At 32.6% G+C, this 16180-nt stretch overlaps 1 protein-coding gene across 1 annotated transcript; it reads left to right on the forward strand.

Moving 5' to 3' along the window:
• Nucleotides 1-8162: 8162 nt before the first annotated feature.
• On the forward strand, nt 8163-10174 carry LOC130980972 (protein CRABS CLAW). The gene is made up of 7 exons (XM_057904612.1): nt 8163-8258; nt 8337-8492; nt 8901-9006; nt 9091-9139; nt 9316-9391; nt 9986-10042; nt 10169-10174. Exons 1-7 carry the CDS (start codon nt 8163-8165, stop codon nt 10172-10174), a joined length of 546 nt encoding a protein of 181 aa, XP_057760595.1.
• Nucleotides 10175-16180: the final 6006 nt, after the last annotated feature.

The following is a 16180-nucleotide window of genomic DNA, read 5'->3' on the forward strand; positions in this document are numbered from 1 at the left end:
TGTTATGTGAAAGGTAAATAGCTAGAAACAATGGAGGATAAGACGGTGTACACGTGTATTCGTGTAATGGTGTATCCGTGTGTTGTTTCAATTTCCCGATATAGATAACAAGTTCGTGTAACAATAGATCAAATGATTGTGTACAAATAAGTTAATGAACAGAACTAAATTTAGGAACTAACATGATGTGAATAGAGAAAAGGATTGTGTTGTATGTGATGTGTGCGCAATAGGATAGGATTTCGAACAAGACAAGGGAATCTCGTATCATATGACCTAATAATAAAATAAAATAAAAATTGAAATTCCCATATGCTGTTGAATTGAATAATCAATTGAAGGCATAGGAGCAGAAGAGGGGTTAATAAGATGGTGAGATTCACTGGCAAATTTGAATTCATGGGACTAGAGAAAAGGGTTATTTATTGGGAAAGTGGTGGTGGTTTTTTATACAAGCAAAGGAAGGTAGGGGCCTCAAGTGAGGAATTAGATTTGTTACTAAGTTTGGAAATTTTTGTGGAATCGTCCCATCACAAAAGGACACTACATAACATACATAAACATTACACAAACCCCATCTCCTGGCTAACCCTAATTTCTTCATTATTTCATTTTTCGATTCTTATTATCATTATTATTGTTACCATTATATAGTGTGACAATGACATGTGACTCTTGCAGCTGTCACTTTCGTATTTCCATTTCAAGTGCTGCACCCACAAAAAGAGGGATTGCATGACAGGGCCCCTTCCCTTCACTACTATTTCCTTTTCTTTCTTTTTGTTTTTTTTTTCCAAGGACTTCGCCTGGTGATATCATATCACCATGGTTGAAGGTTGAATTTCATTTAATTTCATTTTATATATAGCTTTAAATTATTTTAAAATGTTTGATTTATTTCTTGAAATGATATTTTGTGATTCAAAATTTGTTTCTTAGATTACAAAGGAATTAAATGAAACTATAATAATAAAATTTTAGAGACTATATTGAACAATTTAATTATTGAAGGAAAAATTTAATTATTGAAGTATCAATTAAAAAAAATTATTTTTTATTGAAATTAGAGTACTCAATTTTATATCAATAAAAATAATAATTTTTTTTACACCTATTTTTTAAAAAATTTATTTATGTTTGAGATATAATTATTTATATACATCATCTTATCATCAGTTTAAATTAATAAAAAATTTCATAATATAGTATAAAATTTTTATAATTAAAAGATGTAGAAAAAATGAAAAAAAATTGTGCACAATTACAATTCAAAAAAAAAAAAACTCTTGTATAAAGAGGTGTCTTAAGAATGTATTTATGTACCTTCTCCAATGAGATAACTAATTTTATGCTAATTTAATTGGATAATATTTAATTAATGTCTTATTTTGTAATCAAAAGAAATGAATATATAATTGTATACAAATTAAAGACACAAAACATTAGTCCTATTCATTGCCGGATATGTTGTGTTTGTTTCTCTTTGTAATCCCAAAATGACATTTTTCTTATATCTTAAAATTTTTTCAATTTTGTGTAAGTAGCTTTTTATGATATCAATTATTACTTGAATCCAATGGTATCATATATTGCACGTGATTTTTTGTACCCATGAATTACCATAGTTATTTTGTATTATTGATGATCTGATCTGAGTGTATATATATAAAGCATTATATATTGATCAAGATGGGGTCCAAATGAAGAAATTTAATTGTTTGATAATCAATTTCTATCAAATCAAAATTATCTGTGTTCTGCCTAATGTGTTGAAGTTGACTTCTTTCGGGTCATCCATCATAGGTACATGTTTATGTTCAAAGAAGAAGTTACTTGAAGATTTTTATTGTAGTTTTCTATTTTTCTTTTTTGTTTTTGTGGGATTTATTTCTCATCTCATATATATGCGCGCGCGCGTGCAGCCATGAATTTCATGGAACCTCTCCCACCTTAACGGGGTGGGCTTCTAATTCCAATGATTTTCATTACCACCATCCACTTTAGTAGTTGGTGCAATCACTGCTTCTGAGGCACATGCATGGGTTGCAAGGTGCTGAATGGGTAGCAACTACATAATAGCCAGTGGGAAAGTCTTATCTTTTCTTTTCCTCAATTGAAATTAGGAACATTATTTATGGGATTGGTTCCCATTTGTAGGAAAAATATAATAATGTATAACATCAATTCTAGGGGAGGTGCTTTTTATTTTTCTCAAGTGAAATTATTGTGAAGAAATTAAATTATAAAATAATTAAAAGATAATAAAAAATATTATGTACACACCAAAAATTAGTTACTAAGTCAGTTAGCATATATTTATATATAAATACATATATCATTTAACTATTTTTAATATTTTTTTTATATTCTAACATGTATTATATATAAATAATTGATTTTGTGAATAATTTTTTATATGTACGTAATATGGTTGAAAAATAATAAAAGAAGAAAATCAATTTATTTACTTTTATTTTATATCTTTGGTGAGCTAGTTGAATGTTAGGCTTTCACCATTTTTTTTTGGTGACTAGGGTTTCACCATAAAAGTGTGAGCAAGTAGTAGTTTATTTTTGAAGAGAGATTAAAAATTAATTTCATATTAAAAGTATTGAATATATGCACCTTCATTCAACTAAGATTTTCCTATGTTATAAATAATATATAGTATCATTAAGGTTGTACATATATATAATTAAAAATAGTAAGACAATTTTTTAACTTTAAGACGTCATTTTTACCAAAAAAAAAATTGTCTTCAATATAACAATAATAAAAAGTAAATCAAAACACTCATATTAAATAAATAAATATATGATTAATAATTATTTCATTATCCTAATTAAATGAGAGGTTTGTTAAAAATTAATATTATCGTTAAATTAAACATTAATAATTATTTTCTAAAAAAAAATTGACAGACATATTTAACAAAGGTAGTATATCATATGATACCTTTATGTGTACTATAATCTTAAGGAGACAATAATTTAAAATGGTCTTATGTAACTACTTAACATATATAATTTTATATATGTAATATTATAGTTATACATTTATTATATTTAATATTATTTGATTATTTCAGTAGTAATTAACGTATATAAAATAAAATATTTTAAATTAATTTTTTATTATTTACCAAACATTTTTATTATCCATGATATAATGTACCAACAAATTAGAAGCAAAAGTTCCCATTGAAACCTTTCAAGTGATGGTCCAAACCAGTTAATTAAACTGACACCACAGTTGTTAATAAGCCAGAATGTTTTGGATTTGAGTCTCAATTTCAACTCTGCGATTTTTATCCACTTTTCATGTGGCTGTGGAAACTGGAAACCGAACCAAAGCTATTATTTCATCACCTCAATAATGTAATAAACTTCTATATAGTTGCTAGGAAGTACAATTAATAATAGTGTCAAGGCTCTTTGAGTTGTACGGTAAACAAGGTTATCAGGATATCATATCGTTTATAGGTAATAACTAGTAACAGCAGGCATTCATTCCAATTATTGTAAATAAAATTTCATAATGAACTAACAAACTAATATATAATCACAATTTTTAAAAAATAAATATATAGAAGGAAGAAACCTGAAACATGTGACAAGATATATAAGATTGTGTAGTAGAATTTACAGCACATGTTTCTAACAAGGTATGGTTTTGTTAGGAATTCAAATAAGGCAGATTTATTAATATAACATAGTATTTGATTATCTATATATAATATATGTAATTTTAACTTAACTAAAGTACACCAGATCACCCCAAAAAAAAAAAAAAAAACAAGAATAAAATACATAAATAAATATAATAGAAGAAGCATGAATACCCTAATTAATAGCCACACTGGTTTATGCTAAATCAGTCATAATATAGTGGTAAAGTCTATTTTGGGTATTTTTTTATAAGAAAAATATTAGGAAACTAATACTTTTCATTAATATTAGCTAATATTTTATATTAACATCCTATTTTATATTATTAGAATTTACAATTTAAAACTTATTATTTAGGATTTAGAATTACTTAAATATTGACCAAAATAATTGATATTTTTTATCATCTAGCGTTATATTTTTTTAAATTAGTATCCTAATTACTCGTAGACAATATTTATTCCTACAGAAAAATATGGTCTAAATGTCTAGTTAAGTGTGATTACTGATGATGAGATAAATTGGAAGTAATTTTTCATAACTATTAGGTGATATAATTTTTTGTGATTGAATTAGAACTAAGAAATTTTAGTATGTACGCTGTCATAATCTATTTTATATTTGTTAAATAAGTTAACTGTAAACATTCATTCTTGATGTTTCCATATACATGTCCAATCTTGAGTATAATTAGATTTTATATATTTCTTAGGCATGCAATGAGAGCTTGGGATTAAATGTCACTACCAACACTGAATAATGCTATATCATTATTGTAAGATCTCAAAGTATTTAAAATTAAAATATGAGCTATTTAAAATTTAAATTTTATTTTATGAAAGATTAAAAAAATTTAAAACGAAAACTGGATACTTATTTTAAAAATTTTGTTCTAACATAGGGTTAATAGATCTAAAACTCACAAGCAGGTTTATGTTGGACCCAAATCCAAAACATATAAGCCTTCCATTCTCCACAATCCAGCACACTTTCTCTTCATTCATACACATTCAGCACAAAGAAGAGAGAAGATGAATTCTAAGTGTATACTACAAGAAAATAGCTCTATTGTCATGCTTTTAAAACATGGCAAAAAGCTGAAAAAACGTGGCGATAACTTTTTGCCACGTTTTTTGAGCTACCGCCACGCTTTTGAAAGGGTTACCTTTGAAAGGGTGGCAGTTGCTCTATCGCTACGCTTTATTTTTTGTCACGCTTTTGCAGATTGCCCCACTTAAAAAGCGTGGTCATATGTGAGAGATACAGCCACGCTTTTAAAGCGTGGCGATAGCAAAAGATACGGCCACTCTTTAAAAGTGTAGCGATAGCCTTGTCAAACTTAAAAAAAAAATCCTTTTTTTCTGTCATTTTTAATTACCAAACCAATAAATATAGTATGCAATTTTTATTACAAAACAAATCGAACAGTAATTAGTGACAATTTTTGGTATAATTGTTTTATACATTAATCCTCATACAAAACTTTCCAGGTTTTTTCAGTAACAAAAAACCCTTCAACCTCCTATCCAGCCGAAATTCACTAACTAAGCAATATGCATGTATAATTACAAAAGGAATGCAAAATTAATAGCAGATCTGGGGTCTCAAGACATGTCAGGGTCCCTCATTTTTTGTATTTTATCTTTTTCTTACAACCTTATGCCCAACAATTGTACTATTTATCATCACACTTTTTCGCTCATAACTTTCATAGTTTCGATTGACAAGCCGTTTGTAGCCACACGTTGCTCTCCTAATCTTCTTTAATTCTATCTAATTGTTGTGGTGAGTAAGTCTGAAACCCCTGTTTCATTTTTGAATTCCCCATTAAATTTGCATTTTTGGTATATGTGAGTTAAAATCTTATGATTTTGGTTCTTTAAAGGTACTCTAGTATAGATTTTAAGTGGACTCTATCCCAATTTTTGAGTAAATTAAGGTAAGAAAGTCTAATCTCTTTATTATCCCTAATTTTAAGTAAATATCCTACTATAAAAGTTGGAATAATTACTGTGATCAGATTATATGGAGCAACTTGGGTGTTTGGTTTATTTCGGTGCGTGCTGGACCCTTAGGCTGATTGTGGAGCACTTAATAGAGGTTTAGTGCCATTAGTTGAGGTGTGCTTTCGATTTGGAAAGGGATTTCAAGGGTTGTGGTTTGTCCCACTTATTTTGGATTAAGCGGTATAAGCACATGCTTAGGTAAGATACAAGGGTGGTGGTTTACCCCACTTGCTCCGGATAAAGGTATAAGACACTTAGGTAAAATGGAAGGGTTGTAGTTTGTCCCACTTGTTTCGGGTTGAGATTGTAAACACCTGCTTCGGTAAGACGCAAGGATTGAGGTTTGTCCTACTTACTCCTAGTTAAGCGGGTAAGATGCAAGGGTTGCGATTTAATCCCACTTACTTTGTATTGTGGTGTTTCACATCCGGATTAACTATTGGATGTGTGTCAGGTTTGGCATTATAACCGACAAATAAGCTCATGACTAATAGGATAGACATGCAACATACTGAATCTTTTGCCCATTGTTTGGGTGTGTTTTATTGTCTTTGGTTGTCTATGTGAATATTTCTGTTTAACTACTAATTGTCATATTTGCTATAATTACTCTTGATTGTGTCTGAACTTCATTATTTGTGATTATGATTAGATGATTCAAATTGTGGTGGTTGAGTGTTGATTGTTTTGCTTAGGCCGAAGGGCGTGATTTGATTATAGTTGGATCAGAGACTATGATTTGACTTTATTTGGGGCGGAGGCCGTGATTTGACTATATGTTAAGTCGGAGGCCGTAATTTGATTTTGTTTGGGTCTGAAGCCGTGAATGTTAGGTCGAAAGTTGTAATTGGGTAAATTATATGTCTCAGTAAGTTTTAGTGAAATATGATATGTTTTATGATTTGTGGCGGTGTAATTGATAATTTTGGTTCCAGTCACATGAATTCAAATGGAGATTTTGGTTTGGTAAATTGATGAATAAAGATTGGATGGATTTAAAAGTAAAATAAATTGAATTCGAAAAGAGATTCATAAGACGAGCAATGATCGTTGCTGTTAAACGAATTTTGATTATATATATATATATATATATATAACAATTCTTCAATTCCTCTAGTGAGACTTTGTGGTTACATTTTTATCTCTTTACAGTCTTATTTTTTTTAGAAAATAGACGAGGAAGCTGATGAAGATTCTACTAAGCTTTTGATCGTGCTTTTCTTTGATATATTATCTTAGTTATTGATTTTCTCTCGCTATTATTATTAAATTTTTGTCAAAAAGGATAGGAGTATTTGATTTGATGGCTTTTATATACATATGTGCTTATAGAAGTTATTCTTTCGAATGTAAAGTGTGATGAGATATTTTTGTATATATATATATATATATATATTGTATGTATATACGTACGTATGTATAAAATAAAAAGTATTTCCAATTTTAAAAAAAAAAGTCGATATAATTTTCAGTCAAATGTTCTTATTATGTAAATGTATATTTAAAGTGGTTATAATATCTATTATATTAGAATAGCACAGTTAGAAGTGTAGCATTCTGATAGTATGAATGTTACAATTAATAATATTTATTATTTTAAATTAATATTTTATTAATAAATATATTTTATATATAATATCTAAAGATTATATTATTAATTAAATTTTTAACTCAAAATCTTAAAAATTAAATTCTAAGTTCTAAATTATAAATTATTCTGATAATATAAAATTATAATATTGATCCAATATCTTTATTAATATTAATAAAAAAATTACAACTACAATTTTTTTAATTTATTTTACATTTTTTAAAATTATTATTGAATTATCTTTTATATTGAGAGTTAATTCACTTAAATTTAAAAAACGTTCAACACAGATATCAGAAGAATAACGTTAGACGAGAATTAACTTATTTTATGAAATTATTTTGTTTATCTTAAATTTTTAGATTTTAAATAGTAAATTTTTAATTTTTAATTTAAAAAAAAATTAATTAATATTAATTAATTAAAAGTTATTATTGTACTTTCCCATATTAAAATTCGAAATTGGCGTGATGTTATATATATTCACATTTACGAATATAGTAATAAAAGAAAAATGAAAGATTTTTGGCGAATGTGGATTGTTTGTATTAGTGTCAGCGCATGGTGGCAGCTATGCTCATGTCTGCAAAGAAAGCATGCAAGCAATATGGTACTATGAACAAGACTACTATGTATCATAGTAAATTACATACAAATAAAATAAAAATAAAAAAAATCATGTTTTCTTTTCTTTTCTTTTTGGGTCTATACGCTAAGCTAAAATCACCACCTATGAATCTATCTTCCTATTCCTATATATGACTACTCCACTTCCCTCTCTTTGAATAAATAAAACCCTACAAACTGAAATACACGTTGTTTCTTGATTCATTATTCATTCTCTCTACTGTACTAGCACTAGTCGCTTTTCTTCTTTAACTTGCTCTCATTTGAAATATGAACCAGCAGGACGAGAAAGCCACCATGGATCTTGTTCCACCCTCTGAGCACCTCTGCTACGTTCGTTGCAACTTCTGCAACACTGTGCTTGCGGTAATAAATAAAATAGAATTCGTATGTATGAAGCATGGTGAGTTGAGGGTGATGGTGTGGTTGTTGTTGTTGTTTTAGGTTGGGATACCATGCAAGAGGCTGCTGGATACTGTGACAGTGAAGTGTGGTCACTGCAGCAACCTCTCGTTTCTGAGCACCAGGCCCCCTCCACCTCCAGCCCCTTTCTCTCACACCCATCAAACCACCACCATTGATCACACTCTCACTCTCCAGGTACACACAAAATTATTCAGCTTTGGCGTCGACATGTATGTGGCTGGTTTTTTAATTAATTCTGTTCTATATATTATTGATTTTATTTGTCTTCTTGATTTTTTTAGTTTCGTTAGTATTTTATGTTGTGTTTTTTATGGCTTATATGATCTTGTTTTTGAGTCATTTTACTCTAATTCGATCTTTGGAGGATTTGAATTACCAGAAAAAAATGTACACAAAAATTAATAATTAATTAAATAATATTAAAATGTAAAATATATATAATATAGATTTTGGAAACGCGGATAACATTTTTTATCCATATATGCTCTTTCACATTGTGTTGAGAATTTATGATTAACAGTACTTATTAGTTAATAATTCGATTTCACTCTTGTTCCTTGTTTCCTTCCTTGGTAAAAGCAGGGTTTCTACGGTGATTCGAAGAAGGGGCAAGGATCATCTTCATCGTCCTCACCAACTACATCAAACGAATCAGTCTCCCCTAAAGCAGCACCTTTTGTTGTCAAACGTACGTATTACTTGATTAGCTTTAACAATCAAAAGTTTGTGTGATTTGCTTTTGAATATTAACAAATATTACACACGCATACAGCACCTGAGAAGAAGCACCGTCTTCCATCTGCATACAACCGTTTCATGAAGTAAGTGCAAAAAAAAAAAAAAAGAAAAGAAAAGATTCAGTGTGTTTGTTTTGTCTTTTACTACGCTGAGATCGATATATATAGATCTAGAAATTACCTTAACAGATTCATCAACTTTAAAGTAAAACTGGGTTTCTTGTTTTGTTTTGATTTGATTTGATGTATGTAAATGTCAGAGAGGAGATTCAGCGCATCAAAGCAGCCAACCCTGAGATCCCACATCGAGAAGCTTTCAGCGCTGCAGCCAAAAATGTATCTCTCTTTTCTCTTTCTTTCTTTCTTTCTTTCTCTCTTTTCGTTTAGGGCTTTAGGCACATGTAGGGTTACCACCACCACTGCACATGCTTTATTCATAGTTCATATACACATAAGTTTATATTAATATCTTGGGATAATATTGTTTCTATTGTTTTATAATATTTCTAAGTGACATTAACGTTAGTTTAACAGCACTTACACAGTCATCATCATTACTATAACATAATAATACTAAAATTCATCTATATATATTACATTCATCTTGATAATATTCCTTATTAGATCTTACATAATGCATAATTATATCTTACATAATGCATAAGTTGTTTGAATAGTTTAGGAATGTTTTAATTTTTTTTTTACTTTTTACGTATACCACTATTCATTCATTACAGTAAACTTAAGTAATTTATACCATTATAGGTTAAATTAATCCAAACTGTTTGGATTTTTTAAGATTATAATTTCTTAATTCGTATGCATTTGTGAAATTAGTGACTCATATTTAACTTGTAGATAGACAGATCTAATAATTAATATCTTATTCCTAATTAACTTTTGTGTTTTTGTTACAAAATTGCATCACAGTGGGCAAGGTTCATTCCAAATTCGCCTACAAGCTCAGTTTCTGCAAGTAAAAACAATGTAAGGATATAATTGTTTAATTATCACTATTTACTATTATTTTAAAAAAAATATTTTTTGTTTGCCACGCATTGATCTCCAATAGAAATTAAATGTTGGTTAACTTCTATTTTCTCATTTGTGCAGGAATGAGAGAGTGGTGGCAAAAGGAGATATTCGGAGAGAAAAGCAAGTCAATTTAGTGTCTCAGTAGTGTCACTTCTTGTTAGTTATAATGATAATATAATAATAAAAACCCTACTATATGTTATGTTCTAAAATAGCTGTCTTTAATTTCCTTTGGTGTTGGGATTGGACTTTATGCCATCATGTACGAGATTCCAGACCATCAGTTTATTAATGAAGGCAAGACTTAATTGCCACTTATTTTATTATTATTAATATATATCGATCTTTGACACAAAAGCTGTTTGATTGTTGTAGAAATACTTACTGTCTATATGTTAATTTTCTGCTGATTATTATCTTAGCATTTTGGCAAGGCAAAAGCGCTAGGGTTTAATCCAATTTTCATTATTTATGGTATCAATTATATATTATTAATTTTATAATTAAAATTAATCATATAACATTTTTTTAATAAATTAAATTAAAATTTATTATATATTATTAATTTAACATTTAAAATATGTCATATGACATCTTATTTTATTATAATTAAAACAATTTTTTTTAAAAAATTAAAGAATTTTTTTTCCGTTTTCACCCATTTTATTTCTAAAATTTATTATCAAAATATTATATTTTTAAACTTTTTATCCAGATGCCCTATTTTGCCGCTGTAGCATTTTTTTGGTATCCTGACTGAAAATTATCTATTTGAAAAGCGTTTCTAATAATAAAAATGCTAACCCATAAAGCATTTATTATACACGCTGAAGTAGAACACGAATTTTATATTCCACTATTTCTGTCATTTGATAAAATTTTTAATATTTATTATAAAAACGTTAGATATTATTAATTTTATTAAATTTTACAATAAAAATAAAATATTGAGATACAATGTATTCTAATAATTTTATGATTCTGTAAAATTATTACGGAGAAAAAAATTTTTCATTACAATTAAATTAAAATATTCTTCTTCAAAATCAAAGAAGCCTTTCTTTCTTTCTCTTTTATTTTTTTATTTCTCTTCCTCTTCCTCTTCCATTTACTCTACCTCTTTTATATATATCTATATTATATAACTAATGTGATAATTAAAATATATCTCATTACAATTAAAACAAAAGTACATAGAATAATATAATTCCAAAAATATAACAGGCATATTAAGTTTATAATAAAAATATAATTAAAAAGTGATCTCATAATATTATTTATATAAAAAATATATAATTATTAAATTCATACTATTTTTATTTTTTATTTACAGCTCAATTTTTATCATTTATCTTTTCAATTTGTATTTTATTTTTAAATATTTATTATATATAATTTAAAAAGAATATCAATATTATAATTAGAGTTAAGATTCAATTATTTAAGAAAAATATTTTGAGTTAATTTTATTATTTTTAATATAAAATTTTTTTAATACTAATATCTAACTATAATTTTATAAATATAAAAAAATATTATTTTTAAAAAATAAATATAAAAATTAATTATTATTTGTATAATAGATCTAAAATCTAATTAAATATTAACTTATACACATTAAATTTATTTTTTAAGATAATTAATAGTAAAATTATTTATTAATAAAAATTAAATTCTTTTATATAATAATAAATTAAATAAGTTAATAATTTGTTTATAAAAAATAATAACTAAAAACTTTATCACTGGATTTTTTGAAATATACGGGAGCTAGTGTAATTCTTGGCGACAGAAATTTGTCTCCATAACTTTTTTGTAAGAGTGATCCTTGACTATGTGGATTTTTTTTGTTGTAATCCATAAAGCTGGGAAGTAGGAACACACCACATAATTTCAAAAAATTTATAATTTTATATTATTGTTCGTTACCAGATGATCTCGGTTGCTTGACGGGTCAGATGATGGTGAAGGGATGACAGGGCGAGACTCTGAAGTGGTTTGGAGCGAATTCCTGGTATGGAGTTGGAGGCTGACGGAACCGGTGGTAGAACGGATGAAGGGGGTGGCCACCTGCAAAGACACTCCGACGATCAAGTCAGTGGCCGTACGAAATGACAGCCAAATTAGGTAAGGTGAGGTGTACCTCGGGGGGAGTGCTGACCTCTCCCCTTATATACTGTACTGGACAGGCCCAAAGATGACCTAGCCCACTGGCCAGGAAGCTTGTGAGCTGTCCCTGTCCACGTGGAAGGAGCAGGTCGTTTCGGACTTCGGGTCAGGGCTTCAGGTGTTGCCCCGAGGAAGCTGACCCGACCGGTTTGCTAGGCGTGGTGTGCCGGGCCGTACAGGTGGTAAAGTCGGACGTCGACCGAGTCGGGTGCTTGGAACCGACCCGTTGGATTTTTCTTGTGAGGGATAGTTTGGGCCTAGGTCAGGGGTGGCGCTCCGACCCGGCGGCTAATTGGACTAGGCTGGTGATGTCCCGTAACAGTGCCCCCAACGTGCTAGCTTTGAGGTTTGGAGCTCGTGGCTAGGCGCGTTTGTCCTACTCGCTGAGACAGGATGTGTTCCTCTTCTCGAGAGTTCGTTGATGGCGTTTCATGTTTCTCATGCGTGGTTATCTCATTTCTGACGCCGCCTCCTTGGCTTCTGCGTGGGGCATTAAATGCCCCATCGTGTCATGATTTAAAATTTGCGTGAAATGACAAATATGTCCCTGTCTTTTGGCGCTCCTCCTCGACGGTTACACTATTTGCCCCCTTTTTTATTTTCATAGCCCCCTCATTTCTCCACCATTTCTTTCTCTTCCTTCTATTTCCTCGAATCACTGCTGCTCCTCCTTCTTCATCTTGCTTTGTTGCTGCTTTAACTTTTTGGCCTACATCTTCGTCTTTCCTGGTACGTTGATTTTTATAGTTTTTGTTTTGCTCTTTCCTTTTGGTATTTGTGTGCTTTCCTTTATGCATGCCTAGGTTTCTGCTTTGTTTTTGCCGCTTCTTCTTTTAGAGGGGGCACCACTGGGTTTTTCTTAGATTTTGCTCGAGTTTTGGGTTAGTGTGAGGGTATCTAAAGGGTGATTTAGGGAATTGTAGTTTTGTTATTTTACTGCTTCAAGGGTTCCCGTCCTCCCGTTCTAACTAAGTTGGTGCCCCCACTGTAGGTATGGCCGAGCGCCTCGTTCTTCCAAATCAGGCTCAGCGACCGCTAACCGACTTCGTTGATCATTATGCTTGGGTTTCTTCCGATGTGAAGGACACCCCTTCCAAGGTCACGAAGGAGGGCCTCCAAGATTTGCGCCAAGCAGGGCTGTTGTGTGGGGGTGGTCCTGAGGAAGCGTTTTATCAAGTTTATATTCCTACTGCTCGGGAGCGTGTCTGCCAGAAAAACCGGGCAGCTCCACAAGTTGTTGACTGTTTGTGGGTTTATGAGCCCATGTTCACGACTTTGGGGGTTCGTTTACCCTTCTCCCCCTTTGTCATGGGTTTGTTGAACCGTTGTGATGTTGCTCTGTCACAATTGCACCCGAATAGCTGGGCTGCCATCCGATGCTTCGAGATGGTTTGTGAATATCTGGAGCTTCCACCCTCAGTGAACGTTTTTCTCTACCTTTTCCTTCTTACGAACCTTTCTCGGCAAAGGAAGGTGAAGAAGGGGTATATGTCCTTCAGGGCCCAACAAGGTTGTAGGATCTTTGGCCTTTTTGAGGACTCCTTCCATGGTTTTAAATCTACCTTTTTCATGGTTAGGCCAATCGAGGGTCATCAACCCTTCTGGCTTACTGCCGAGGGGGAAAGGCGGATCCCGACTTACTGGAGTTTTGGGGCGGGATCCGATTATTTGATAAAAATATATTATGACTGGCTGAACCCGGAAGATCGTAATATCGCCAACATCTTGTTGACAATTTTTGGCGAGAGACATCTTAATCCTCGTGCGGTTATGGGGGACTGGGAGGCCTATCGGTCGTATGTTGGTGAGTTCTTTACTTTTTTGCGTTTTTAATGTTTGCTCTTCTATTGCTCACGCCTTTGCCCATTTTGCTTACAATTTCCATGGCTGGCAGGAAGAATACTTTGGCTGACTTGATGAGCCTCATCCAAGGGGGTGATGAGGGTGGTGAGGACTCTTCAGTGACTCCTTCGGTGATTCAGGACCAGGAGGACGCTGGGGAGGGGAGTGGTCGGGTTGACGGGGCAGGTCAAAGTCAACCGGCGGAGGTTGAGGTCCCTCCTAAGAATACCTCAGCGAACCCAAGTGTGGAGGCGGAGGTTTCTTTTGATGAGGAAGATTTGGGGCTTGATGACGACGGTTTGAAAGTTGTTGGTAACCCGAAGAAGAGGAAGCGGGATTCTGGGAAGGCACTCTTTGTTATGGAAAAGAACTTTGATGCTGGGGGTTTCATCGAGTCCCAGTTGCTTCCTGGTACTGAAGAATTTTTCAGGGATGCCGACCTCTCTGGCCAGGCGAGGTGGATCTACCGCAGCCTTCTTCGAGCTGTTGCTATTGCCAAGAAGGTGGAGCCTATCTTGGAAAATTATCATGTTCTGGAAGGGAAACTTCGGAACTCCTAGAAAGATCTGACAGACTCAAGGTCTCGGGAGGAGTCTCTGAAGAAAAAGTTGTCTGAGCAGGAGAAGAAGGCTGAGGAGGATGCCAAAGAGATCAACAGGCTGGTGGACCGGGACCTCGAATTGATGAAGGATTTGAATACATCTCATGATGAGACTGCCACTGCTGAGAAGAAAGTCAAAGAATTGGAGGAGAAGCTGAAGTCGGCGGAGAGCTCAGCAGCGACTGCCCGTCAGGAGATGGCCGTCCTGAAGAAGAAAAACAAAGAGCTTGCAAAGGGGGCCCGGGAGGCCATGAAGGTGACTGAGGAGGGGATTAAGCTTTAGGTGGCCGTGCTAGCTCCCGACCTTGATATTTCTTTGGTGGGGGCCCTCAAGACAGTTGAAGACGGGAAGATCGTTGATATCCTTAAGCCTTGAGATGGATACTTCTTTCGGCTCTTGTATTCCTTGTCTTGCCTTTGGAAACTTGTTGTCTTTATTTTTGGGCCTGTTTAAGGTGCCTTTTATTTGTAATAAACACTATGACATTTCATTTTGATTAAGCCGTTTATGTTTATCGTTTACTCGTTCGCACCATTGTGGCTTTTAACTACTTTGTCATTTTCGCTTATTCGGGCCGTCATGGCCTTTTGATGTTTGGTTTACCATTTTTATGGTATTTACTATTTTTGCCGCTTGCCACTTTTATAAGTTGTATTTTGACTTTTAGGTCCCTTTGGTTCCCAGGATGATCAATCTCGGGTTTCCGTTAGGTCAACCTGTTGTTGTTTGTTATTTTGTCGTGTCGGCGTATATCTTGCAAAAGACAAAGTTATTGTATGCGCATATATATAAGATTTAAAACAAACTGATGTAATACGTTTTAAGTAAAAGAAATGAGAGTGAGAAAGAAATGCAAAGGAAGTTAAAGTGGAGGGGCAAGGTCGTTAGATCGTGTGGTTGCTTCTTCTACTGAGTGGAACCTAATGAGTAGAGCTTTTTTAAGTTCGCCATATTCCATGTTCTCGGTACCTCTCTTCTATCTAACCTTTCTAACTTATAGGCATCCTTGCCGAGGACTTCTCTTATCCTGTAAGGGCCTTCCTAGTTGGCGGCCCCAGTTTACCTTCTCCTGGGGTTGGTAGCCATATGTCGTTGCGCTGTAAGACCAAGTCGCCTACTCCAAAACTTCTTTTCAGTGCTTTGCCATTGTACCTTAGGGCTATCCTTTGCTTGATTGCTATTTTTGTTAGATATGCCATTTGTCTTGTTTTGTCAATCAAATCTTTTTCGACTGCCTTGCTTCCCCCTCCGAGGAGTAACCTTGGACTTGGCTCCCCGACTTCGACTGGGATGACTGTGTCGACCCCGTAAGTGAGTCAGAAGGGGGTTTCGCCGGTAGAAGATTGTGGGGAGGTTCTATAGGACCATAAGACTGAGGCTAGCTCGTCTGCCCATGAGCCCTTATTTCCTTCAAGACGTTTCTTCAGCCCTTTTAAGATAACTTTGTTGGCTGCTAAAGAACTGAAGATTGATGGTT

This window comes from Arachis stenosperma, chromosome 5, assembly GCF_014773155.1.
Source record: "Arachis stenosperma cultivar V10309 chromosome 5, arast.V10309.gnm1.PFL2, whole genome shotgun sequence".
NCBI lineage: Eukaryota > Viridiplantae > Streptophyta > Magnoliopsida > Fabales > Fabaceae > Arachis > Arachis stenosperma.

What these genes read in the sequence shown, in the direction of transcription:
- LOC130980972 (XM_057904612.1), top strand. Translation starts at nt 8,163, where the DNA reads ATGAACCAGCAGGACGAGAAAGCCACCATGGATCTTGTTCCACCCTCT. An exon ending in AGCACCTTTTGTTGTCAAAC is followed by an intron (nt 9,007 to 9,090) that starts GTACGTATTACT and finishes ACACGCATACAG; the next exon opens with CACCTGAGAAGAAGCACCGT. An exon ending in TCAGCGCTGCAGCCAAAAAT is followed by an intron (nt 9,392 to 9,985) that starts GTATCTCTCTTT and finishes ATTGCATCACAG; the next exon opens with TGGGCAAGGTTCATTCCAAA.